General features: G+C 47.0%; 1 protein-coding gene across 1 annotated transcript in view; it reads left to right on the top strand.

Moving 5' to 3' along the window:
- Positions 1-19657, top strand: part of rnf32 (ring finger protein 32) — a gene marked incomplete at both ends in the record, with an annotated part of 34331 nt that extends 14674 nt beyond the window's left edge. The window contains 4 exons of the mRNA XM_084325822.1: positions 778-935; positions 1862-1970; positions 16021-16194; positions 19424-19657. Of these exons, the coding sequence (XP_084181948.1) occupies positions 778-935; positions 1862-1970; positions 16021-16194; positions 19424-19657 (675 nt within the window). The remainder of the gene's footprint in view (positions 1-777; positions 936-1861; positions 1971-16020; positions 16195-19423) is intronic.
- Positions 19658-25999: the final 6342 nt, after the last annotated feature.

The following is a 25999-nucleotide window of genomic DNA, read 5'->3' as shown; positions in this document are numbered from 1 at the left end:
TGGATAGCACACACACACACACACACACACACACACACACACACACACACACACACACACACACACACACACACACATACACATACAAATACACACACACACGCCCATGTATCAACACAGTCTCATCAGAAAACGTAAATAAAGTACTTAATTGACCAGAGGAAAAAAGGTACATAATGTATGTTATGTTATATATATATTTACGTTTCGGATCAGCGAAAGTAAAAACTTTTTTTTTAAAGCGTGAACGGGCCAGAGTCGAACTAACACTGCTTGTGGTGGGGGGCGGTATGTATGCACACACCCAAACATACACACACAGTTTTCACAAAAGCATTGAAGCATATGCACACGCTACATGTCAACAGTGAGCACATACTGTACAGTACAAGTACACACACACACAAACACGTTCACAGGACTTACCTTAGAAAACCAGCATACACCTTCAATAGGCTCCCCCGCTACAGTCATGTATCCATAATCTACTTTTTTTTTCAGCATTGCTCTGTGTCAGTGGTTCTCAACGTGGGCTCCGGGGGACTCCCAGGGGTCCTTGAGGGTGTCCCAGGGGGTCCCCAGAAACATGCGGAATTGTTTAATTTAAAGGAACATGTCAACATTATGGGAAATGTGCTTATGGTCTTCTCCAGAGTCAGACAAGAAGGTAGATACCAATTTCACCTTGAGGTGAGAGAAGGTTGAGAACCGATGCTCTGTGTTGTGTGGTGCACGTGGTTTAATTATGATTCTAAACTCAATCGATGTCCTTCCTAGGTGCTGCTGTCCTGCTCGCACGTTTTCCACAGAGCATGTGTGCGCTCCTTTGAGCGCTTCTCGGGCAGGAAGTGCTGCCCGCTGTGCAGGAAGGAGCAGTACGAGACGCGGGTGATCATGGACGCGGCCTGCCTTTTCCGACAGCGGTGCGCCACCAGGTAAGCGGGGGCGCAAATTTGCACAGAGGAAAGCGACAGTTGTGATTGGAGGATCAAGAAAAGGGGGGCAGGGTTTGAGAGAGGTCAATTGTGCGACACACACACCATCCATCACCACGTAGTGATTTATACAAGCCAGCAACATTATACATTTTTGTTCACGAAAAATAACAATACCCCAATTAGTAAATGTTCTTCGTTTATGAAATTGAATGTTGACAGGAAGCCTGTTGAAACTAGAAAACTGATCTGATCTTTGCGGGCTGATACAAAATGTATGTTTGTGTGAGCTCTCACTACCGAAGTTAGGTTTAAATTCTGGTCAGTACTTGAGTATAAACTACACTCCTCCGCTGTGTCCCATTCATTCAATGGAGCAGTCCCCAGCTTTTACTGTACATCCAGGTGACATCACAAGTCTTAAAAAGTATTACATTCATAATTCTCAATTTAAGGCACATTTAATTTGCACAGGTATTCATTTGGGGGGAGGGGGGGGGGGCAGCCTGGCTGGAGATGAAATTATATTAAATGTTTTTGTATTCAAGTTGTTGTTTTTTGCGGGGCTAAACAGAGCTTGTATGGAACGTTATTTTTTTTTATTGCTAGTATGGTTGTGAAATTGGTATTAATCTTTTGCTCTATTGCTAAATTTGTGGTATTAAAAAGGTCTTAAAAAGCCTTATATCTAACTTGTTGAAACTAGCAGATACCCTGTCACACATTTTAGGATGCTCTCTCTTATTTCTAGCTTTAGGAGAGAGCATTGCATCTTCTTAAACATTGACCGAACTGTCCCGGGGCAACAGGGATGACTGCCGCATGACATTAAGTTGGTTATTTAGAAACACAGTTTGCGTCTGATCGCTAGTTCACTGTCCTCTCTGCACGTTTCCTCTCTGCGTGTTTCCTCTGCTCGTCTGCAGGATCCAAGCGTGTTGGCGAGGCTACGCCACTCGAAAGTGGTACGCCAACGTGAGGAAGACCGTCCCGCCGAAGGATAAACGATTACGACGCAAATTCTTCGAAGCTAAGGTGAGTTTAGATGCCAGGCTAAGAATGGGATTCACACAAAACATGTGTTAAAATGTCGTAAAGAGCCTCGTCACATGGCAAAAACTGATATTTATCTTAACAAGTGATCTTAATTAATCACGTTTAATTAGTTAGATTAGATTAGATTAAAATGTATTGTCATCATACAGCACAATTACAGTACAACGAAAATAAGTTTGACATCCAACCAGAGTGCAAATGTAACAGTAAAGTGCAATAGTAATATACAGTACAATGTACAGGTGATTAAACTAGGTATAAAATATATAAATGAGTACCGTACTGAGTGTTGTGCTAATCAGATGTACTGTATGTACAGAGTTTTAGTGTTAATATGTACAGTGATACAGGTATAAAGACACTATGGTAGTAGTCATACTGGCCAGCAGCGTAACTAGTAGCCTAAGAGTAGGTAAGGGATATGTACAGATATAGATGATATAGTATCTACAGATATGTAAAAGGAGTATGTGCAGGTAAGTACAGACCGGTGTGGATTATTAATATTACAGGTGGAAGAATCACCAACGGGGTGAGAAAATGTCACTTGTTTCAATACAAATTAGTTTATATTGAAATATATTGAAAGAGGAGTGACCTGCCTAATTTCAAGATATTGTCACGTTCCAAGAAACCTCTTTTAACAGGTTCGGTTGAATTGGAATAAGTGCAATTATCTCTCCCCTGTCGGTTATAATCGGTGCATTTGTTTTCTGATAATAACAATTGAATGGGCTTAAAATATTGGGCTTAATATTTGTTCCTTCACAGCACAGTTTAACATGTGTTTTTTTGCCACGTTGAGTATGAACACCGTGATGGTGAACACGTCACGGCTCCGCCTCTATGGCTACGTTCAGACTGCTGGCGAAAGTGGCCCAAATCAGATTATATTTGCTCATTATGTGACTCAAATCTGATTATTTCATGACCATGTGAACAGCACAAATCACATGGAATCTGATCTGTTCAATTCTGATTTGGACCACTTTCATACGTGGTCATAAATCGGATATTCAGTCATGTCGGAATTCATGCAACTTTTATGTCACTCTAGATTGACATTCATCACAATTCTGCGCTGGCAGGAGTCACTCTGGGAATACAAACATGGAAGACAGCTGTGATGGAGGTGGACAGTGAGGAGTTTACCATATTATTCGGGGTGATACTTCTGTACAAGCAAAACTTTATTTATGCATGTGGGTCAGTTCAGGAGCGTGAGACCAGTTCACACTGGAATCTGATATTGGCCACGTAAAAAAAAAGATATAATAATGTGAACAACCAATCAAAACTAAACAAAAAAATCTGAATTGAGCACTAAGGCTTGCAGTGTGAACATCGTCTTCAAGTCCCGTCCCCCCCCCCTCTCTAACATTCCCACTAGTTAGCTGGTCGATTGCAGGCTGTGACCACCATCACATCTGAGGTCAGCGAGTCGACATGGGGGCTTCAACAACAGAGGGACTCCCTGCCCCCCCCCACACACACACCCTCGCCCATTCTCACCCTCTCGAGCTCCTTTGATGCCGTGTGAATCATACACTGTTTGTCAACTAATTATGGAGAGTGTGTGTTTTGGTCAAACAGTCTGGACATTCCAGGGTCAACACAAAAGCAAGGGTCCTCCACTGTGTGCTCGGGCGCCGGGGCTCCTTCAGATAGGTGTGTGTGTGTGTGTGTGTGTGTGTGTGTGTGTGTGTGTGTGTGTGTGTGTGTGTGTGTGTGTGTGTGTGTGTGTGTGTGTGTGTGTGTGTGTGTGTGTGTGTGTGTGTGTGTGTGTGTGTGTGTGTGTGTGTGTGTGTGTGTGTGTGTGTGTGTGTGTGTGTGTGTGTGTGTGTGTGTGTGTGTGTGTGTGTGTGTGTGTGTGTGTGTGTGTGTGTGTGTGTGTGTGTGTGTGCGTGAGAAAGAGAGTGTGTGTGTGTGGAGGGATGGTGTCGTTGGTGGTAGAAACATGCTGGATGTCATTTCAGGTTATGGCCACTGTCCCAGTGGATGGATTAGGGATGCAGTTATCTAAACTTGAAAGTGAAAATCCAATTGAAATAAAATTCACGTGTAATTTCTATAATACCATACTAATACTAATATTAATACTAATGCGTTTCAACAAGTCTCTCCTTAACACTTTGAGTGCCAGCCACGAGAAATCTTGTTAGTTCATGCCATGCGTTGAGTGCCAAGAACAAGAAATCTCGTTATTTAATCGTTATTTTTTTTATTATCGATTTCCATTCATTTTTCATCAATCTAGCCTCACGTTACCAGTGGGGATCTGTCTGAGCTCGAACAGGGAAAATACCGCCCCCTATCGTCTCTCCGGATGGTATTGCAACCATTGGATTGGACTGAATGAAATGGATGGGAAAAAAAGAGTCCGCAATCCACATTTTACTTATCAGGCATGTAACCGGAGACGATCCCAGTCATTGCCCACCCTCAGAACAGCGTGGAATATGTGATTGATTGATTGATTGATTGAAAAGTTTATTAACAGATTGCAGAATGGGTACAGTACAGTACAGCTCAATACATACAATTGTTAAGGGGATGCAGACCAGAGAAAGACTTTCATCTTGTTTACATCAGGGTCCCCCATTTTCAATTCATCATAACATATATGACATACACAACATACAGATAGACAGTACTGCTACATCTATACATTTATGACATACCAGATTTGCAAATACAGTACTGTTTGTGATACAAAAAGTGTCCAGAAAAAGAGTGTATATACATTTGACGTAGAAACTGTACATTGGAGGCGGTTGGGTAGGTGGGGTTGGGTGGGTGGGTGGGTGGGGGGCTGTACATTGGAGGTGGGGGGGGGGACACTGTACACTGTACATTGGAATACTGACAAAGCCATACTTGGTCATTTACTGTACAACTGGGTTAGGACATTTGTAGGGGCCAGTTTCGACTTGCAGTCTCCCGTAGGTGTTTTTTGAGAGTGTTTTTGAAGGTGGGTAGTGATTCACATTCCTTTACAGCTTTGGGTAGGGCGTTCCACATTGATGTGGCATAATTGCGAAACGTGTTTAGTCCCTTGTTTGAGCCGAATCTGGGTTTAACATGATTTGTGGAGCTCCCTCTGGTGTTGTGATCGTGGTATTCACTGACCTTTGGGAAGTATTTTGACATGTACATGGGTACCTTGGTCGTGTAGTGTATCTTGTAGACCAGGCCCATTGCAAGTTGCTGTACTCTGTCGTCTACTCTAAGCCATCCTAGGTTGTCAAAGTGGGCAGGGGTGAGGTGGGTTCTAGGAGTCAGGTCAAGCAGTAGTCTGACTAGTTTGTTTTGAGATGTTTGTAATTTGTTTTTTAGTGCCTTTGAGGTGCTTTGGTACCATGAGGTGCAAGCATAGTCGTAGTACCCTTGAATGAGTGCTCCTGCCAGAATCGAGTTTGTTGGTTGACTTTTTTTATTACATTGGATGCCATTTTGTCACAGGAAAGATTAGCCTCTAGGATGGAACCCAAGTAGGTAATTTCATCTTTCCTTGTGACAATATTGTCACCCACTGTAACTGAGAAGCCGTCGGTCTTGCTGAGTTTGTTATTTGAACCGAAGAGAATGGACTCTGTTTTGCCCATGTGTAATGATAGTTTGTTGTCGGCGAGCCATATGCAGATTTTGCCTAGTTCCGAGCTGAGGGCTTTTTCAACCTGTAACTCACTGATAGACTATCAAAACCAATTGCTTTTAGCTTGTCAATCAGAATGGTGTGATTGACAGTGTCGAAGGCCTTTTGTAGGTCCAGCATGACCATGCCGCAGTATTTGCCCCGCGTCCACCTCTTGTTTGATGTGGTCGTTCAAATAGAGAAGGCATGTGTCAGTGGAGTGGGATGTTCTGAAACCAGATTGGAATTCGTAGATTAGATTTTTTTCCGCAAGGTACTTTTCGACCTGTTCGTAGTTGCCTGGGTCTAATTTGCTGCCCTTTTTGTGCAGGGGTGTTACTCTCGCAATTTTGAAGTCCTTGGGGACGTGTCCCTGTTTTATGGAGAGGTTTATTATGTGTGTGATGACTGGGGTGATGGCGGCTGCTGAGTTTCTGAGGAATTTGGAGGGGATGTTGTCATGGCCAGTGGCCTTGTTCGGTTGGAGGGCGCTCAGTTTTTTGAGTACCTGTGTTACCAGTACCCCGCGTTGGATCAATAAACGTGATCGATATTTGGAATGGCGATCAGGAATTGGAATAATCTTTTTGGAGAACATCTGATCTGAGGTAAGGAATCTATTTGACCAGTCTTGGGATAATCAGAGCTCTTTTCACCTATATCTCAGCGTGTCCCATATGTGTGTGTGTGACTGTGAGTGTGTGTGTGCTGATCAGGAAATAAGATGATCGATTTTTCAGCCCGCTTCTCTAGCGTGCATAAGAACACATATACTATCGATAATCTAGCATTTATTTGAAAACAATTCATAAATAGGCCGAAAAATGACAACGTGTTTTGTGTATTCCAGTAAAGCGCGATTCCTGCAGAATCTTTTTTTTGTGGAAGTTTAAAAAAAACGAGCGTTTTTCAAAATGGTATAAAAAGGAAATGAACAGATAAAAAAAAAATCCGTTTTGACAATGTTGACTGGAAACAAGTCATTGATAAGCGACGGGCGTATTAGACACATAGCCATAATTTAAGATATAGTTTATGCGTTCGCAAATGTGATCGCCCTCTCATTGACTACAGCGCTGGCACTCAAGCGCTATTTCTGGCGCCCCCTGCTGGCACTCAAAGTGTTAAGCTGAACACCAGAGACTAGACTGTAGTGATGATGTCATCAAGAGACAATCCTGAAGCTGCTCCATAAGACAGTGAATAGTGGAACAACTCCTAGGACACTATGACAGTACCCATGGTGATTTGACTCCCAGGACACTATGACAGTACCCATGGTGATTTGACTCCTAGGACACTATGACAGTACCCATGGTGATTTGACTCCTAGGACACTATGACAGTACCCATGGTGATTTGACTCCTAGGACACTATGACAGTACCCATGGTGATTTGACTCCTAGGACACTATGACAGTACCCATGGTGATTTGACTCCTAGGACACTATGACAGTACCCATGGTGATTTGACTCCTAGGACACTATGACAGTACCCATGGTGATTTGACTCCTAGGCCACTGACAGTACCCATGGTGATTTGACTCCTAGGCCACTGACAGTACCCATGGTGATTTGACTCCTAGGCCACTGACAGTACCCATGGTGATTTGACTCCTAAGACACTATGACAGTACCCATGGTGATTTGACTCCCAGGACACTATGACAGTACCCATGGTGATTTGACTCCTAGGACACTATGACAGTACCCATGGTGATTTGACTCCTAGGACACTATGACAGTACCCATGGTGATTTGACTCCCAGGACACTATGACAGTACCCATGGTGATTTGACTCCTAGGACACTATGACAGTACCCATGGTGATTTGACTCCTAGGACACTATGACAGTACCCATGGTGATTTGACTCCTAGGACACTATGACAGTACCCATGGTGATTTGACTCCTAGGACACTATGACAGTGCCCATGGTGATTTTACTGAGATATAAGTACATTTTTTGCCTTACATTTGAATAAAACTCATTAGGATGTAGTTGCTCAAACTACATTTCTATGAGCCCACAAAGTCACCCAATAATTAATTGACAATGGACATATTCCAAAATGTTTTTGAGTTTTAATGCTCTGGTTTCCAGGGAGACGGTTTATATTTATAGATACTAACTTAACTGACTGAGATAATTGGAATAGCAAAATGTAAATTCTGTTTTAGGGTGGATTTTCCCTTTAATTGTCAGCAAACGGTGAGTACCAATCTGATCCATTACTTTTGCTAAAAAAACATTTACTTTGTCCATTGGTTTTGAGAATGTTCCCCAATATGTGCCACATTTTCTGACATGTTATTAGCTGCTGGTATGATATTTTAGTATGGCGGAAATCCTCCTCCGGGTACCCCCTCTTCACCTGGTATTAGCCTGATATCCGATACCAGTATTGGAATTGGTTCATCCCTGGTATAGAACCGTACAAGGGCTGGACTCTGAAGAGAAAGTGCTGGATGGCCTGAAGGACGGCCAGCAGAAGGACACTGAGGTCTTGTTGCTTCACGCCGGCTCAGTGGAAAAGGGAAGATTGCCACCTAGTGAGAAACCTCCCCCGAAGGACTCGTCTGTGACTGGTGACCTGTATGATGGAACCTCCCCCTGATCATCAATCTTTACATTTTCTCTGGGGTGACAGTGGTTCAGGAGGTAGAGCGGTCGTCTGGTAATTGGAAGGTTCCCGGTTTGATTCCAGCTCCTCCCGGCAGCATGTCAAAGTGTCCTCGGGCAAGGCACTTATAATAACTTTATTTGTATAGCACTTTTCATACAGAAATTGCAGTTCAAAGTGCTTCACAACAGTATAAAATACAGGCATAAGCGAGCATTAAAAAGATAGAGAGGTAGCAAGGTAACTTAGGTAAGGTAAGGTAAACCTCCTAACTGCTACCGATGAGCAGGTTGGCACAGTGGCGGCCGCTGGGTACTTCGCCACTAGGGGCGCTATACCAAATATTTTGCAAACATGTACAGTACAGTACTGTACCACGCAAGACTCATGGCAAGACGTGAGCGATTCGACTCACGCTCACGGCAATGAATCGGCTCTTATGAACGAGTCGCTCAGCTGTTACTACAACAACACACAACCAGTCAAATAAAGTATAGTCTAGACTCTAATTCACAACTTGAAACACAATATAAATAGAAAAGTTAGAAACAAAACTCGCCCGTCTCCAAACACAGGCAGATCTCTCCCTCTCTCCTTCTCTCTCTCACACACAGCGCGACGTGGAATCGATTCGTTACACAATCAGACCTATTATATACCAAGAATAACTTCAGTATGAGTACAGGGCTGTACACATATTTTGCATATTGTTAAACGAGCCAAGGCTAGCTATTAAACTATCGATATGAATCGAAAATCTGGGACCCTGATGTAAACAAGACAAACGTCTTTCTCTGGTCTGCATCCCCTTAACAATTGTGTGTATTGAGCCGTACTGTATTGTACCCATTCTGCAATCTGTTAATAAAGTTCTCATTCATTCATTCATTCAAACATAGACAATATTGAACAAGCCATAATCCACGTATTTTCAATCCGAGAGAGCTGCAGTAGTTAAATCAATGAGCCATCGATAAATAAACAATCAGCAATGTCTCGCTTCATGAATGGCCAGCAGTAGTACTGCTCCTAAAAAAACTATTTACAACCGTTAACGTTAAGCCAGTTAGCCCGCACCAGCCTAGTAGTACTACTAACGTTAGCTCCCAGAACGATAGCCAGTTAGCCCGCACCAGCCTAGTAGTACTACTAACGTTAGAGAGAGAGAGAGAGAGAGAGAGACTCACTGTTTAGTTGAAACGTCCAGGGCAGGAAACGTGTATAATCCGCCATATAGCTTGTTAGCCAAGTGTTAGCTCAGCTGAGCTCGTCGACGTTAGCACAACACTCAACAAGTACATTCCTTTGTCAATTTCCGCTCGAACAGACTGCAAACTACCTGGCGTTCTATCGCCATGCTCTAAGACAAACTCTAACCTTAACCAACTTTGAAAGAGTGCCTAAGCTTAACAGTCTAAAGAACTTGCAGTCACAGCACGGCACGCTCTAAGACAAACAACAGTCCTAGTACCAGGAACCAAGCTAGAAGCTAGAATTGGAACATTAGAAATTGGATTCGGCCAATCAGAGATCGTCTCTGTGAAATTCTGCCATAGAAAAAAATACTGGCGTCGGCCAATCAGAGAGCGTCTCCGCGAAATGCGGCTATGGAAATTCTCACGGAAGTTCACGCTGCTTTCTAGACCGCTTCAAATCGCGCTCGGATTCCAACATAATAGTCATATTTCAACGCACAACGCCGTATGCACTGATTGGCTGTGACGGAGACAGCGATCAAACTGTGACGCGCAGTCAGAGCGCTATCGCTTCTTGCCCGGGCGAGAAATACGAAAAAATAAAAAAAAACGTCACTTCCTGCCCATGAAAACGCTGTTTTTTTAATTTAGATAATAACGTTATATTGTGCATTGGAAATACAAACATACTTAAAATGAGTAAATATTATTCATTTTAAACATGTTTATATTATTTATAGGGATATAAAACAAAAAACAAAAAAAACAAAAAAAATTTCTTCTTCTCTCATTTAACAGGTGGGTCGGCGCCCTAGCGCCACCAGTGGCGAGCCGCCACTGGGTTGGCACCTTGCATGGTCGCCTCCGCCGTTAATGTGTGAGTGAATCGGTGAATATGAGGCATAAACTGTAAAGCACTTTGGATAAAAGCGGTACAGTATATAAATGCATTCAATTTACTGCATTCTCTTATTTTAAATGAAGGATTCAGGAGGTGTGTGTGTGTGTGTAGGGGGGTTGTTACTCTTATTCATAATGCACAATTGTCTTATCATCACCCTGGTTTTAGGTTGAAAAGATCGTCCTCACCCCACACTGTTAAGTACGTCTGGTGGTTTGTGTTTAAAGGTGAACTCTTTAGATGAGAACCATGTAGACTCAACCACGAATACCCACATGCACTTAAGCGCTGTGATTTAATAGATGAGTCTACGTGGTCCTCGCCGCTGGCCCGTCGAAGCAACTCAAACTTTAAATGACAGGATAAATGGTCAAATGGTGCATTTATATAGTGCTTTTATCCAGAGTGCTTTACAATTTTGTTCCTCACATTTTTACATATTCACTCACACATTCACAGACCGACGGCAGAGGCAACCATGCAAGATGCTAACCTGCTGGTAATCGGAAGATTCCCGGTTCAATTCCCTCTCATCCAGGGCAGTTTGTCAAAGTGTCCTACTGTCCTTGAGCAAGGCACTTAACCCCTAATTTCTCCGGTTGAGCAGGTTGGCACCTTGCATGGTTGCCTTGGCTGTCAGTGTGTGAATGTGTGAGTGAATGGGTGATGTGAGCAACAAAATTGTAAAGTGCTTTGGATTAAAGCACTATATAAATGCACCATTTACCAAGAGGGCAAAAATCTGTACCAAATCGGCGATCAAATTAGTTTCAAAGGAAATGCACCTATATCGTTGAATTGGGTGTATGCAAAATATTACTCATAACCAACTATTAAGCTTGTCTGAACATTTAGGAGTTATGCAGCTATCAGAAAAGTAAACAGACTATGGTGTCTTTTCTGCGTAAGGAAACCATCTCTTTATGGCCGCGTTCCATGGACACAGTGACTAAACGGACGCTGTGAAATTGAATTATTTAACTTTTTTTCCAATTCATCTAATTTTGGTTCTTATTTATAAAAGCATAGCACCGGTTATTTTACTTCCAGTTTTGGGCAGAGATGTTTGGCGGTGGAACGTTGACCAATTCTCTGCATATAGGAGCGTGCCTGAGACAGCCCCATACTTTTGAGTCAGAGAGACTTGAGCCCTTGATGTTGGTTCTTGGGCATAGGTGGCGGTTATATAAGGCCAGGCTAGGCTATGCCGACCCAAACCAGCAGCCCCAGTCTGCGCATTATTATAGGCAGCCTAGGCTACGGTGTGTGTGTGTGTGGGCTGCTGCAGCCCGGTGGTGACAATACGCAAGGGTCGGCCAACCAAGGTGTCAATGGCAGTAGGTGTCGTGGCCGTTTAACATTCCAGACTGCAGGCAGTAACCAATCACGCCGCATCATCAAACTAACCGATGCCAGTCTGGTCTTCAAAATCCTCCATGGTCTAGCCCCACTCCCACTTTCCGATTTTTTCACCTCCAGGTTCACCAGAACTGTTGTACCGGGTGACTTGGCTGTTCCATTAAGGACAAGTACATTTAGCAAATCAGCCCTCTCCGTGAGAGCTGCCAAGACCTGGAACTCCATTCCAAGTTACATGCCGCCTGGGCATAACACGGATCACCTGAGGCCAAGGGCTTGCTCTACGAGGGCATGATGAGACTGAGTCAGAGTTAATCAAACCGTGGAAACTTTTTAGAGCTACTATGTACATTGTTTTCAAAGCATGATGAGATCCAAATTACGGAAAACGTTTCCTTCATTGTCGTCGGCACCGCAACTTGTGAACGGTCTTTCCCAATGAGGCGCATCCGAAACTGGCTAAGAAGAACAACAATATGCGCCAGGAGAGACAGTCAACTCTGAGTCCGCTTCACATTGAAAGTGATCTCACAGACAAACTTAAAGCAGAAAAGATCATTGATGCGCGAAACGTCGCATTTTTATTTTGTTGCATTAAGGTAAGACAATGGTTAATCATATTGGATGCCTTCATTTGAACAATTAATTTGCACTATATGAAATGAGTGGGGCTCGCTGTAGTAGACTGAACTCTCCACGCACAAGCACACATGAGCACACACACAACACACACACTGTACACGCTCACACACTAGCAGCCACTTTAACATGAGCACACACACACTCCTGCTGCACACGCTCACACTACGGACACTTTACAGAAGGAAAGATCACTTTAAGAATGTACAGATACCGATATGCCTACTTTGTTTACTTGTTTATTGCACTATGTCGCTCTATTGGTTGGACTCTTATATTACATTATTACTTGTATTATGCACATTGTTGCGGGCGAGACCCCCCGCATTTCACTGTATACCTGTATGCCGTGACAAATAAAACTCTTGTATCTTGTATCTTGTAGCCTAGTGGGTTGTGTGTATTGTATGAAATCAGAACCTGGACAGCACCGTTTGCGTGCACCGTTTGCGTGCAAGCAAAAAAGAAAAAGGAAAAGAAAAATTTTGCGCCCTCCGTGCGAGTCCTATCCCCTCTATAGCCTACCCTAAAGTCCAGCTCACCCGCCGCCTATGTCCTTGGGAACTAATCCTTAAAGCTAGAATCTGTAATGCAGTCAAACAGCACTATGTTTATATGTTTTGTTTTGGGTCTGATATGTGCCAGTAGGTTGGAGTTTACTAACTTTATAATACTGTGAATAGCAACCCCTTCCCTACATCCATACTCAACTCCAACCCACACACCAAACAAAACATGTAAACAAAGCACAATACCAATCGGGGTTCTTTTGCGTAGAGGTCACTGTTTTTAGTTGTTGTTTTCTTTGCCTATAGAGGTGGCTGGGATGAACCGATTTTTGTATCAACCGTACTGCAAACAGGTGTTTTTTAGTGTGGCGCAGGCAGATGAGAGATCAGCCACTCCTCTGTCAGTCGGCTTCTGTCGTCGGGCAGATGTCTGGGCAGCGCCGTGCCCCCCCCCCCCCCCCCCCCCCCCCCCCCCCCCCCCCCGACACGCTGTACTGCCCTACTTCCTCTTCAAACTGGACGATAGAGGCGGAGGCAATAAAGCCTGTTTGCTCCACCAGGCCGCAGGTGTTCCCGGCAACAACACCTTCAAGATAACCAGGCCGGTGAGCTGGGAATCTTATCGGCTCGGATCCTGACTGAGCAGCTTTCCATTTCTGCCCTGGCTTTTCAGAAGGTCCGGCCCAGAGTCAACACGCTGAGGGGATAACCACTGACACGTTAGATGGATTGCCCGTCCAGATAACGCCTTTGCACTCGTCCCTCCTCTTCCTCGCCCGTTCCCTCTCTCTTTCTTCCTTCTCTCTCTCTTTCTTCCTTCTCTCTCTCTTTCTTCTGTCTCTCTTTCTCTCTCTCTTTCTTTCTTTCTCTCCGTCTCTCTCTCTCTCTCTCTCTTCTCTCTTCTCTCTTCTCTCTTCTCTCTCTCTCTCTCTCTCTCCCTCCCTCCTTCCCGTCTGGCCCACGTCGACTGTGAAACAAGGCAAAGTTCACCAGAGCCCAGTGTTGTTTGCCTTGACTGTAGAAAAGTCAGCCAGGCTCGTAAAAGCCTCCATCCTCCATGGTTAACAGTTGTTTAATTAGTGATAAAAGCCTGGCTGTAAAGCAATTGTGATGTCATTGGGACGGCCAAAGGGATGAGTGTGTGTGTGTGTGTGTGTGTGTGTGTGTGTGTGTGTGTGTGTGTGTGTGTGCGATAGAGACGAGAGACATAGGAGGAGCTAGATTAAAGGTAGAATATGTAACATTGTCAAACAGCGACCTCTAGGTATTGGTATTGCGCTTTGTTTGCATTTTAGTTTTTTTTGTCTGATGTGTGGGTTGGATTTAGCGGGCATAGGGGAGGGGTTGCTACTGGTGGCCACACCTCAGGTTCTGCAAACAGAGGTCTAGAGAAATTCACAGCATAATAACTTACTAAAGTCCACACCCACACGTCAGACCAAAACAAGAAATGTAAACAAAGCGCGAGCGGGGCTCTTTTGCTCAGAGGTCACTGTTCGAGGGCATTACAGATTCTACTTTTAAGTGCACATACTGTATGTATGAGTAGGGCTATCCTACTTAGTCCGCTAATCGGTCAGTTTGGTCTTAAGTCGATCAAACTATTTGTTGATTGATTCAATGTTTTTTATCTAAGTTTGTCCCCCCCCCCCCCCCTCGTGCTGAATGGGGTCAAAGCGAAAGATCATTCTGCACGATTACATGCAAGAAACAAAATTGCACAGATCTGCCGATGAAATTAAATCAACTATTTGATTATTTGACAAAGCCCGACATATGAGTGCGTGACACAGAGTGAGTGTGTACATGAGGATAAAGGAGAGAGAGAGAGAACAATTACATATTTGTGTGTCAGAGAGAGAGAGAGAGAGAGAGAGTGGGCGAGCGAGCGAGCAAGCAAGCAACTACATGTGTGTGTATGTGTGTGTGTGTGTTCATTCCCATGCCTCCCAGCACCAGCTATCCTTTTCTTTTTATACTGGTTTCCATCAAGTTTCAAGTAAAAGTTTTGTGTTATTTCTCACGTATAAAGTACATTCCAGTGGAATGCTTGGTATGTATTGATTGATTGATTGATTGATTGAAAACTTTATTAACAGATACAGGTACAGTACAGTACAGCTCAATACATACAATTGTTAAGGGGATGCATACCAGAGAAAGACTTTCATCTTGTTTACATCAGGGTCCCCCATTTTCAATTTATCATAACATATATGACATACAAGCGGCACGGTGGTGTAGTGGTTAACACTGTCGCCTCACAGCAAGAAGGTCCAGGGTTCGATTCCCGCTTGGGGACAAGGTTTCCATGATGCCAGGTACCCAGGTGGGGTATCTCCCAGGCCTTTCTGTGTGGAGTTTGCATGTTCTCCCCGTGCTCGCAAGGGTTTCCCCCCGATAAGATAAACCCAATGGAAAAACATGCACAACAACAGATCGCTAACGCTGTGGTGTCCTTGACGAAGACGGACAGGAGCACTTGGATTGGTCCCCTGGCGCAGCTCACGTTGACGCCTGTCTGCTCCCGGCTGCCCTTGGGGGGGAAGGACGACGGGATGGGTTAATCGCAGAGACGAATCGCATCGGCGATCCTACAGAGACAATGCATGCGCGTGTGTTCCGGTGTGTGTGTGTGTTGAGGATAATTGCATGCCAATTAAAGACCTCTGAGCAGGTCCTGCATTATTATTACACATGACATACAGATAGACAGTACTGCTACATCTATACATTTATGACATACCAGATTTGCAAATACAGTACTGTTTGTTACTGTTTGGTACTGTATGAGCCCTCTGAGAATGTGCTTCATACAGTAAAAAAAGTAAAGAGAATAAAGTCCAAACACTATACAACATATACTATATACAAACTAAAGTACAACCTAAAGTACAAAATGCAAACAATGAGGTACAAAATGCAAAAATTAGGTATGGATGTAGTGCAATCTTCAAATAAATTCTCCCTGTTCAGTGTCCAGTGTGACGCCATTGATCTGCTCAGTGTCCACATCCTGTCAGCAGGCCTTACAAAGCCTTGGGCGTCATCACAAAGCACACACAATTATCCGGTGCTGAGAACACGACGACTCCACGGTGCATCTGAAACAAGCATGTCCTCTCCTCTCTCCGCTGTGTGTCAAACCCCCCGTTCTTAATCAGTTGCAGGAGCTGAGTGAGCGGCTCGTGCTACGCTGCTGCCATCACGCGGACGTGGAGGCCCTCCTGAGCGACGTCGACCGCTCCGTGGCGTCGAGCAGACGCGCCTTTCGCCAACTGGAGCGCGAGCGCCTCGCCGGACCGCGGGGGGTCGACTGGGACGGGATACAGCACCAGGTCGGTGGGAACCCTCGCGGCCTCTGTGCTCGACAAAAATACCATGTGTTTGCGTCAAAGAGGGACTCGTAAATATGTCTAATCACAGACTTTTTTTTTTATCCACTTTTTCTCCCATTTTCTATATTTTCTCCCATCCCAATTTCGTATCATCCAATTCAACCCTCCCCTGTCACGAACGCTGTTTCTTGCCTCCCACAAGCCGGCTGCAATGTGGACTAAGTCATACATAGCACAAGTCCCCTCCGGTACTTGAGGTAACAGCAGTCGCATCTTTTCACCTGCGCAGCTCGATCTCTCAGTGGCGAGGAGTAACGCGTGGGAGGCTCACGCTGCCCCCGACACTTCCTGATTCTACTGCGCAGGCGCACCAACCGACCTGTAGGAGTCGCTGTCCACAACGCCCGATCCCCACCCATCAGTTTCCCACCCCCTAATACGGCCAATGTGTATTAGTATGAACGACCAGCTAAACTGAAAGCAATGTGGAGCGCTGGGCTCGAACAGGCAAGCCCAGCGTCTCCGTCATTCGTGGCGAGCGCCTTGCCCACTACGCCACGTAGCCGCCCATGTCTAATCACAGACTTATCTCCCCCCTTCATTGTGACAACGTTGTTGTGCATGAGTAGACGCATGATGGCCATGGAACTGAGCCTGATGGTGGCGCTAGAGGAAAAGTCACCAGAATCGATAGGCTTCTTCCTCTAGGAGTCATGAATGTACACAGCAAATGAGAAAACATTTTAATTAAAGGTATTCGAGATACACCAATTTTTAAATAAATGTTTGGCCTGATGGTGGCGCTATGGGAAAAGGTGCCGCGGAACCAAAATCAATAGAGTTCATCCTCAAGGTGTTTGCATCAAAGACGGCCTCATAAATATATCTAATCCCAGACTTATTCCCGCCTCGTAGCCCAGCCTTTTACCCGACATGTTGGCGCTTGCCTTAGAGCGCGATGGCATCGCAGCTGCTATATAGAGAGTACAAAACTCTCCAAAGGTGATCATTCACTTTTGCCAATGAATAGCGGTGGGGTAGGCTAATAATCCTCTTTGTAAAAAAAAAAAAAACACCCGCCAGTCTGATCAGCGCACGCTAAGGCTTTTCATCGCCTCGCCTCGGCCGCGCAGGAACTGAAAAGACGTGTAGATTTGCAGTTCCGCAGGCTCCATTGTGTGTAGCGCACATGGCTTTCATGGCAGCCGGTGGTGGGGAGGAGGGGTCTGGTGTGAAAAGGTGGCGCTCAGGGCAAGGGGGGGTGGCGCTCAGGGCAGGGGGGGGGGGGGGTGGCACTCAGGGCGGGGGGGGCGCTCAGGGCATGGGACACTTAGGGCATGGGGGGGGAGCGCTCAGGCGTGGCCGCTCAGGGCAGGGGACACTCAGAGCAGGGGACACTCAGAGCAGGGGACACTCAGAGCAGGAGACACTCAGAGCAGGAGACACTCAGAGCAGGGGACACTCAGAGCAGGGGACACTCAGAGCAGGAGACACTCAGAGCAGGGGACACTCAGAGCAGGGGACACTCAGAGCAGGGGACACTCAGGGCAGGGGACATTCAGAGCAGGGGACACTCAGAGCAGGGGACATTCAGAGCAGGGGACATTCAGAGCAGGGGACACTCAGAGCAGGGGACACTCAGGGCAGGGGACACTCAGAGCAGGGGACACTCAGAGCAGGGGACACTCAGGGCAGGGGACACTCAGGGCAGGGGACACTCAGGGCAGTGGACACTCAGGGCAGGGGACACTCAGGGCAGGGGACACTCAGAGCAGGGGACACTCAGAGCAGGGGACACTCAGAGCAGGGGACACTCAGAGCAGGGGACACTCAGGGCAGGGGACATTCAGAGCAGGGGACACTCAGGGTAGGGGACACTCAGAGCAGGGGACACTCAGGGCAGCGGAACACTCAGAGCAGGGGACACTCAGCCTTGACACCGGGTAGCAAAAGGTGAGGTGGTGTTTTCACCACACACCTTGCTCCTGGGAGCAAACACTGTAAAGGAGTCGTTTAAAGAGGCGCACAGTGTTGGTGGTGTCTGAATAAAGGAAGCTGCCTTTGGGTTAATTATTATCGGCGGAGCTTCTGCAGACTCCAGTTTTTACAGGGTGTAGCTGATAAACATCTCTCTGGTCTCGACAGCGGGTATATCCCCTGAACGGCCCGGATTCTAACCGCTGGGGAGTAGTTCATGTTCAGGTGAACAGGCTGGGGGAAGTAGGGGAAAAACTAGTTTTCCCAATAATTCAAGATGGCAGAAATTCAATCACAGGTCCTTGACAAAGGTCCTTGACAAAGTTGTTGTGAATGAGAAGACATTAACGGATTAGGAGATACACTAATTATAAAATGTAATGCCTGATGGTGGTGCTAAAGGAAAGGTCATGGGGTCACCAAAATCAATAGGTTTCTTCTTCTAGCGGTCATGAATGTACACAGCAAATACAAATATTTTAATAAAAGGTATTTGAGTTATCGCATTCAGAGTTGGTGGTGGCGGTCGGGTTAAATCCAGTGGTAGAAAGTAAATAAGTATTTTTACTCAAGTACCGTACTTTTGAGGTACAGTACTTGTACTTTTCATTTTAGGAAACTTTGTACTTTCACTCCACTATATTTAGTTTTACTCCACTACATTTATCCACTACTAGTTACTTTGAAGAAAAAGAATTTGCATAGAAAACATGGCAAGAATTGATGAAGATAATGTACTTTCAAATAGTTGTTGAATGTAATCAGAGCAGGATAACTGGACCACATACCACTTTAACCTTTAGAGTTTAGAGGTCAATGGTTCGACGATTGAACGCTCCTAAGCACTGGAATACACAAACATCATGTAGAACGCATACTTTTACTTTTGATACTTACGTACATTCAATATCAAATACTTTTCTACTTTTACCTAAGTAGGATTTTGAATCGAGGACTTGAATGGGCTTTACTTAAGTAAGGGAACTGTGTACTTCTTCCACCACTGGGGAAATCCATAATATCCTAGGCACTGTCGTTTGGGGATATTATGACCCAGCCAGGTCAATGGATTTTGTCTGTGCATTGTTGCATACGTGCATTACTTGGGTATCCGGTGAGAAACTGTTTAGTAACAGCTTATGAGAGACTCGCTCATCAACAATTGAACCCATTCCAAAGCCTCTGTGATGAGGGTGGCCAGTTGAGCGAACCACCAGTCTGTGACGTATCCTCCGTTTCCACCCGTCGACAGGTCATCCAGAGAGACGTCAGGGACTGTCCCATCTGCCTCACCTCGCTGTGTGGCCCTGGCCAGGGCACGGGGGGGGAGACGACGGCCACCCAGGACCAACGCAGACGCGCCGTGCTCCTGTCCTGCTCACACCTCTTCCACCAGCGATGTTTGGAGGCATTTGAGGCCTTCTGCGTGGACAGTGGGCCCACCTGCCCGGTCTGCCGATCGGTCTACCACAAAAGACTTATCTGAGTCAAAAGTTGTTTCCTCAAGATTTGTTTCACTTACCTCCGTAGAGATAAATGTGGCTTAAAAATGATATAAAAGTAATAAAAGCTTCCTGGTCGCGTGAACACTTAAGGTAACTAACTTGCGTTCAGCGTTTCTCTGATTGGCCACGACGGCCACGTGACCGCGCGCTAGCACGCCCCCTTACGCACGCCTGCCGCTCTGACTGTGTGTTGCAGCGCGCGGCAGAGTGTTCTCGCCTTCCTCAATTTATACACATGGAAGTAGGGGTGGACGGTATAAACGGTATACGGTATAAACGGTATGAATTTGCTCTACGGTATGGATTTTGAGTATACCGTGTAACCGGTAGTGCAGCTCTAAAATAGCAATGACGTCATGTAACCACAGCGCGACTATTTCACTGGCATTTGCCCCTAAAAATAGATAGAATTAGTCATAGATAATAGATATGTGCGAACTGGAAAAAGTTATTTAGGAGGCTTCGCGCAGTGGGCGTGCCAGCCCCTACCGCACGCATGTAAACACGGGTCTAGTGGGACGGGACACGGGAGCTGTCGGCGTCTCCCTGAGCTAACGTTAGCTTAGCTACCGTTACAAAATGACCCAGTCAACTATTCACTTTTAGTTTAATACATGATGGGGCATTGTCTAACCGAACGGTATCTAGTCGGCCAGCTACCGATAGCTCCTGACATCAACAAACGCTCCACAAAGTCTAGTACTAGAGACGTGTATGCTACCTGTTAGCTCACGTTAACACAAGTTAGTTCACCGTTCAAAACGAAATGTCCCATTGAACTAAATAATTCACTGAGGCGTTGTATTAACGTTATATATGCAGTAGCTACAGATAGCTCATGATATCAATGTCTTATAACACTGATTCGATGCGTATTCGAGCTGAGGGCTTGCTAACGTTATAATACCAATACAATAGGGTCCAGGTGCAGCGCCGGAGAATCCTGGCCGTAGCTCTGCTCGAGGCTACTCGAGTATAGGTCCAGGTGCAGCTCCGGAGAATTCTGGCCGTAGCTGGAGGCTACTAGAGTACACACAGACAGTGGAGCTTGTTGCGTGGTGGCGATGTCTCGCAGATAATACCAGTACAAGTCTAATTATATAATATATATATTTTATAAAAAAAAAAGAAAATTTATAAAATAAAAAAAAAAATTTATCAAAAACGATGATACCGTGATATATACCGTTACCGTCTATGCTTCAAATTATACCGTGATATACATTTTAGACCATACCGTCCACCCCTACATGGAAGTATTGACTACGCCGTAACGAATCATTAAAAAAATATACCGTTAACTGGAATATGTTGTGCCTTTACACGTATGTTGGATTATGTAATTGGTTTGTCATGACAAACAAATAAAAAAAATCACGATTTACCCGGTGGCTACAACAACACACAGTGACTACATGCAGTCACTGTGTGTTGTTGTAGCCACCGGGTAAATCGCTCCCCCTTAAGCTCCAGGAGAGAGGAGAGAGGCTGAAAACCCGCAGTTCTTGCCCGACTGATGGGAGCTGAATCCCGGATCCGATTTGTCTGATGAATACCCCCAAAACATGGAGGTCCCAAATGCATGGAAGTATTGACTGCGCCGTAACGAATCATTAAAAAAAGATACCGTTAACTGGAATATGTTGTGCCTTTGCACATATGTTGGATTATCACAACATATTCCAGTCTTCCATGCGTATAAATTGAGGAAGGCGAGAACACTCTGCCGCGCGCTGCAACACACAGTCAGAGCGGCAGGCGTGGATAAGGGGGCGTGCTAGCGCGCGGTCACGTGGGCGTCGTGGCCAATCAGAGAAACGCTGAACGAAACGCTGAACGCAAGTTAGTTACCTTAAGTGTTCACGCTTCCTGGTCCCCTCCACACATAACGTTAGGTTATGGCTATAACCAAGTTCTGTTAGTTAGGGGTGACGCTTGGCATCACCTACTGCACTCCCTCGCGTACGTGCACGCGTACTGAATAACATTCCACAAATATACCTTTAATACCAGTATTAGTCTGACCACACCCCTCATCAGCTTACCTTCATAAGCAGGTGTGTGGTCACCTGCTCTCGTCCTTCCCAAGCTTTCACCACAAGGTGAGGTCAAGGGCTGCAGCGGCCGTCTGATGCCAAGCGTCACCCCTAACTAACAGAACTTGGTTATAGCCATAACCTAACGTTCTGTTTCGTTAGGGGCTCTGCTTGGCATCACCTACTGCACAAGGGAGGCCAAGCGGAGCCACTGGCTGACAAATACACCCCGCTGACAGCCCCCCACAACCATCAGAACAGGGAGGGCCGAGCCCCCCCGACCCCCCCTAATGGAGGGCATCCCCCCTATTAGGGGCTTCACGGGAGGGCGACGGACCCGACCGTGCGAAGAGGCACTCAAGCAACCCAACGCACAGGGTGAGCAGACCGTGGCTTGACCCCACGACTACACCCACGCACAACCCGCATGCCACCCGGGAACGAACGTAGGAACAACCTCGTCACTGCCCCCAGAATCACGGGGTCAAGGCCAAACCCAACCCCGTGGCAAGGCGCCAAAACGCAAGAGAAGAGCGTAAAAATGGAAGACCAGCCCCAGCACCCCGCACTCGGTATTCCCAGGAGGTCACCCAACCAAGTACCAACCAAGACCAACCCGTACAGCGGCCGAGATCCGACGAGATCGGACGCGTACAGGTCGGCACGGCCGTAAGCCATTACGACAGTGCAGAATACAACGCACCCAACAAGGGTCCCATAACGCTCAACCCTGTGACACCCGGATCGACCTAGCATTTTTCCCCCTGAAAAAACCCCAAGTCCCTCAGGGTACCAGAACAGCAGATCTGCATCCCCAGCGGACAACGGGTGCAACTGATCTGGACCAGCGCGACCAGAACCAGTCCCGTGCCCTAATCACGCCGACCTGCCAACCCCAGGAGAAGGGGCAGATATGCGCGTTTGATCCCAACACAAAAAAGAAGGCGCCACCCAGACGTGTCGGTATGAACCGCGTCCGGTGGCCCACCCCTAGGGCGTGAGACCCTTCCCCATATGTCCAGACCCATTCCGTCATCATCCCCTGACATGAACGGGAACCCATCGACAACACACAGGATGTCGGAAGAGGAAAAAAACCCCATCCCAATTGCTCCATAAAAACGCTGTTTCACCCAAGCAAACAAGGCGCGCTAGTCAGCCAATGGCCCAAAAGCACATCCTGAGCCAGCACTATGTGTGCGTTTGGACATACCCACATCAACAATAGGCCGTTTAGACCACCATATTGAATCCCCAAGACGCCCAGGGAAACGACAAGAGGGGCGAGATGCAATCAACTCCATGAATGAATGAATGAAAAAATTTACCCAACAGACTGCAGTACAGGAATACACACAATAGGATAAGGGGAGGCAGACCTGAGAAAGACGTTAGTCTTGTTTCCATCAGGGACCCTCATTTCCAATCCATCAAGACACATTCAACTCTTTATAAAAATAAAGAAAAGGCATCACCCGTATGACCCAACTGCACAGCTGGGAGTAAAAACCCTGTTTTTCACATGATTTTAATCCAGTCACTCCTTTTAATCAGAGTGTAAGACCAGACCCTCCCAGAAACACCTTCCCACATGAGACTACGGTCAAGAAAAAAGATATGTAAACTGTGAGACACGTGACCAAAAGACTCAAGTTTGACACATAAACCGGGCGCAGCAGGCCTGTAAGCCCTGCGCCCAACCTCGACATCTTTAAGACACCAGCTCATGGAAGGCGTCGCCATAGCAACAACGCTACAACGGGCGGGGAAAACCCACCGGATCCTGTCATAACAGGAGTCGGTAGAATACCCCTTCCCCCCCCCTGTCAAGCACTGGCTTGGCCCTGACTGGCTCAGCAGAAAAGATCAAAAAATCCCCTAAAACCAATCAAGTGGGAAAGGAGGGGTTTATTCGACACCCCCTCCCGAAAACACACCCTTTATCCCTACACACAGAAACACAACCGTAGCCATCTTGAAAAACCTCCGGTAGAAAGCAATGCATAGCATAAGCTAATACAATGCCTGCTACCCACAAAAAGTGTAAAAGGTTTTACAACAAAACACAAGTCGCCTGTGCGTGAATCCTATACCCGTTGCCTATGTCATACATAGGAAAAAACGCCGAACGAGAGTAACGGCTAGGCCGTGAAAAGTGTGCGTACGAGCATTACTGCAACTAGACAACACAGCATTGTGAAAACACATATACTTAGTTAAAGCAATGGAATAACACCAGTTCTAATTGCATGTGGAGCATCAAGCTAAATAGAACCTATTACCGAGTGTAAGTTGCAGACCTTGCTTAACCTCGTAACACAACACAACTCACCCCCCAACGTAAACAGGGTAGATCCATATATACACAACCCCACCATATGATTTGTTTGAAGAAACACACAGTTTGTTCGGCCAAAACACAGTCCCCCTTATGTCGGGGAACTTTTTTATTAAATACTAATCAAGTTTAAGGCACAATATCATAGAGGGGCCGGGAAGGGTGTAGGAGAGGGGATACAGAGGGGAAAAAGTCACTCCTAACGGCGTCTGCCACCTCGCGCCGCTCGAGTCTTGCCACCCCGGGGAGCCCCGGAGGGACGGTAGGTTACAGTCTGCTGGACACGACGTTCCCTACCGTCTCCTCCGATCTGGGATGGGCCGTCGGTGGCCGAAGCGCCGTTTCGTCCCCTGGCCCTCTTGGCAGGGCCAGCAGCGGCGGCGGAGGCAGTGGTAGCGGCGACGGAGACAGCTCGACGTCGCGGAAGCCTTCTGCCCCCACCGGCAAGGACGGGAGGCGGAAAATGGGGTTGGAGGATGGATCTCTCCTCTGCCATCTCTCTGCATGTTGAGGTCATCAATTGCAGGGCCTTCCCGAACAGGCCAGCGTCGGAGAGGGCGGCCGTCAGAAGAGGGGCTCTCTTCTTCTCTGGCACACGGGCCTGCTCCAGCCAAAGGTGACACTGGCCCAGGGTGGCCAGGGCGCGCACTTTCCCCATGGCTATGGCCAGCACCTGGGAAAGGTGCAGGACAGCTCCCGCAGCCTGGGTGATCTGATCGCATTTTACCTCGGTCAGATCCGTGCCGCCCGTCATTATCCCCGATACAAATCTAGCCAGGTGGGCGATGTTAGACGCCGCAGCCAGCGATTGTGTACCAGCGATGAATGACTGGTCACCCCAATAAGCCAATCGCCTAGCCGACTTCCCCTGGAGGACCGGCTTGCATAGGTGTTCCCACACCATATCCGGACAGAGGAGCGCGGCCATCGGATTGTCAAGCCGAGGCACGCCCTCCCCCATACCTTTGACTAACCCCGACACCCGCGTAACTGGTATGTAGGCGGGAGTTAGTCCCATGATGTTGGACACCGCCTGACCCCGACGAACATAGGCCCCCATCGATGGGAAAAATGGGTAGACAACGTCCACCCCTCTCACTGGGGGACGCTGCCAGGGATGGCCTATGAGGTCATCAGGAACAGGTGCAGGCAATGGCAGCGGCAGCGGCACACCGTTTTTTGCGGTGGCGGCTACCGCCATGAGCTCGGGAAACAAGGCCCGCAGTTCCCCCTGCGAACTTTCCTCCACCGACCCCGCATCCCTCGCATACAGCAGGCTGCAACTGGTCAAGGAGCCACAATCCGATGCGGCCGACAGTAGGGCATCCTGCTGATGAGGCCAAGGTGGTTCCTCGACATCCTCGAACAAGGCGCCCCATGGAGCCATTTCTCCCCCCTCCGGGGTCTCCGGAGGAGGGATACTCTCCTCCACGGGACCATCATACAAGAATCCGTCCGCCTCTTCCATGAAGTCCTCAGTTTCCATCAGAAATCCAGAGTCGGACGCATCCTCGCTGGTCTCCAGCAGCTCCCCAAACCCAGGCCGTTCGCGTCTGCACGCCACCATCTTGCGACGCGAGCGAGCAGACGCGAAAAGTTTGCGTCGCAAATCCTCCGGCTCCAAAACAATCCCCCGTTCATCAACGGGCGATTCCCCAGAACCAGAGGAACCAGAGTCGAGATCAGGCCATCGCCGGAGCGACGGCACCGAACCCTCGGCTCGTCGGTGAGGAAAACTATCCACCGGCAGTCTCCCGGGCTGAGTCGGCAACCACGAGAGTGGCAACAGCCCAGCACCGAGGCGCACGACGGAGGCGGGAATGGAGAACCAGTGGTGAAGAGTAGGTCTAGCGGGTCTACTCTCCGCGGAATACATTATGACCCAAACCTTTTCTTACACAACAAAGTGAGAGAAGAAAAGATTAAGCACAATGTAAACCAGTCACAAC

The sequence above is a fragment of the Notolepis coatsorum genome (genome assembly GCF_963971535.1).
Source record: "Notolepis coatsorum genome assembly, chromosome: 12".
Lineage (NCBI taxonomy): Eukaryota > Metazoa > Chordata > Actinopteri > Aulopiformes > Paralepididae > Notolepis > Notolepis coatsorum.
Note: the sequence above shows the minus strand (reverse complement) of the source record. Positions and strands in the feature narration are given on the sequence as shown.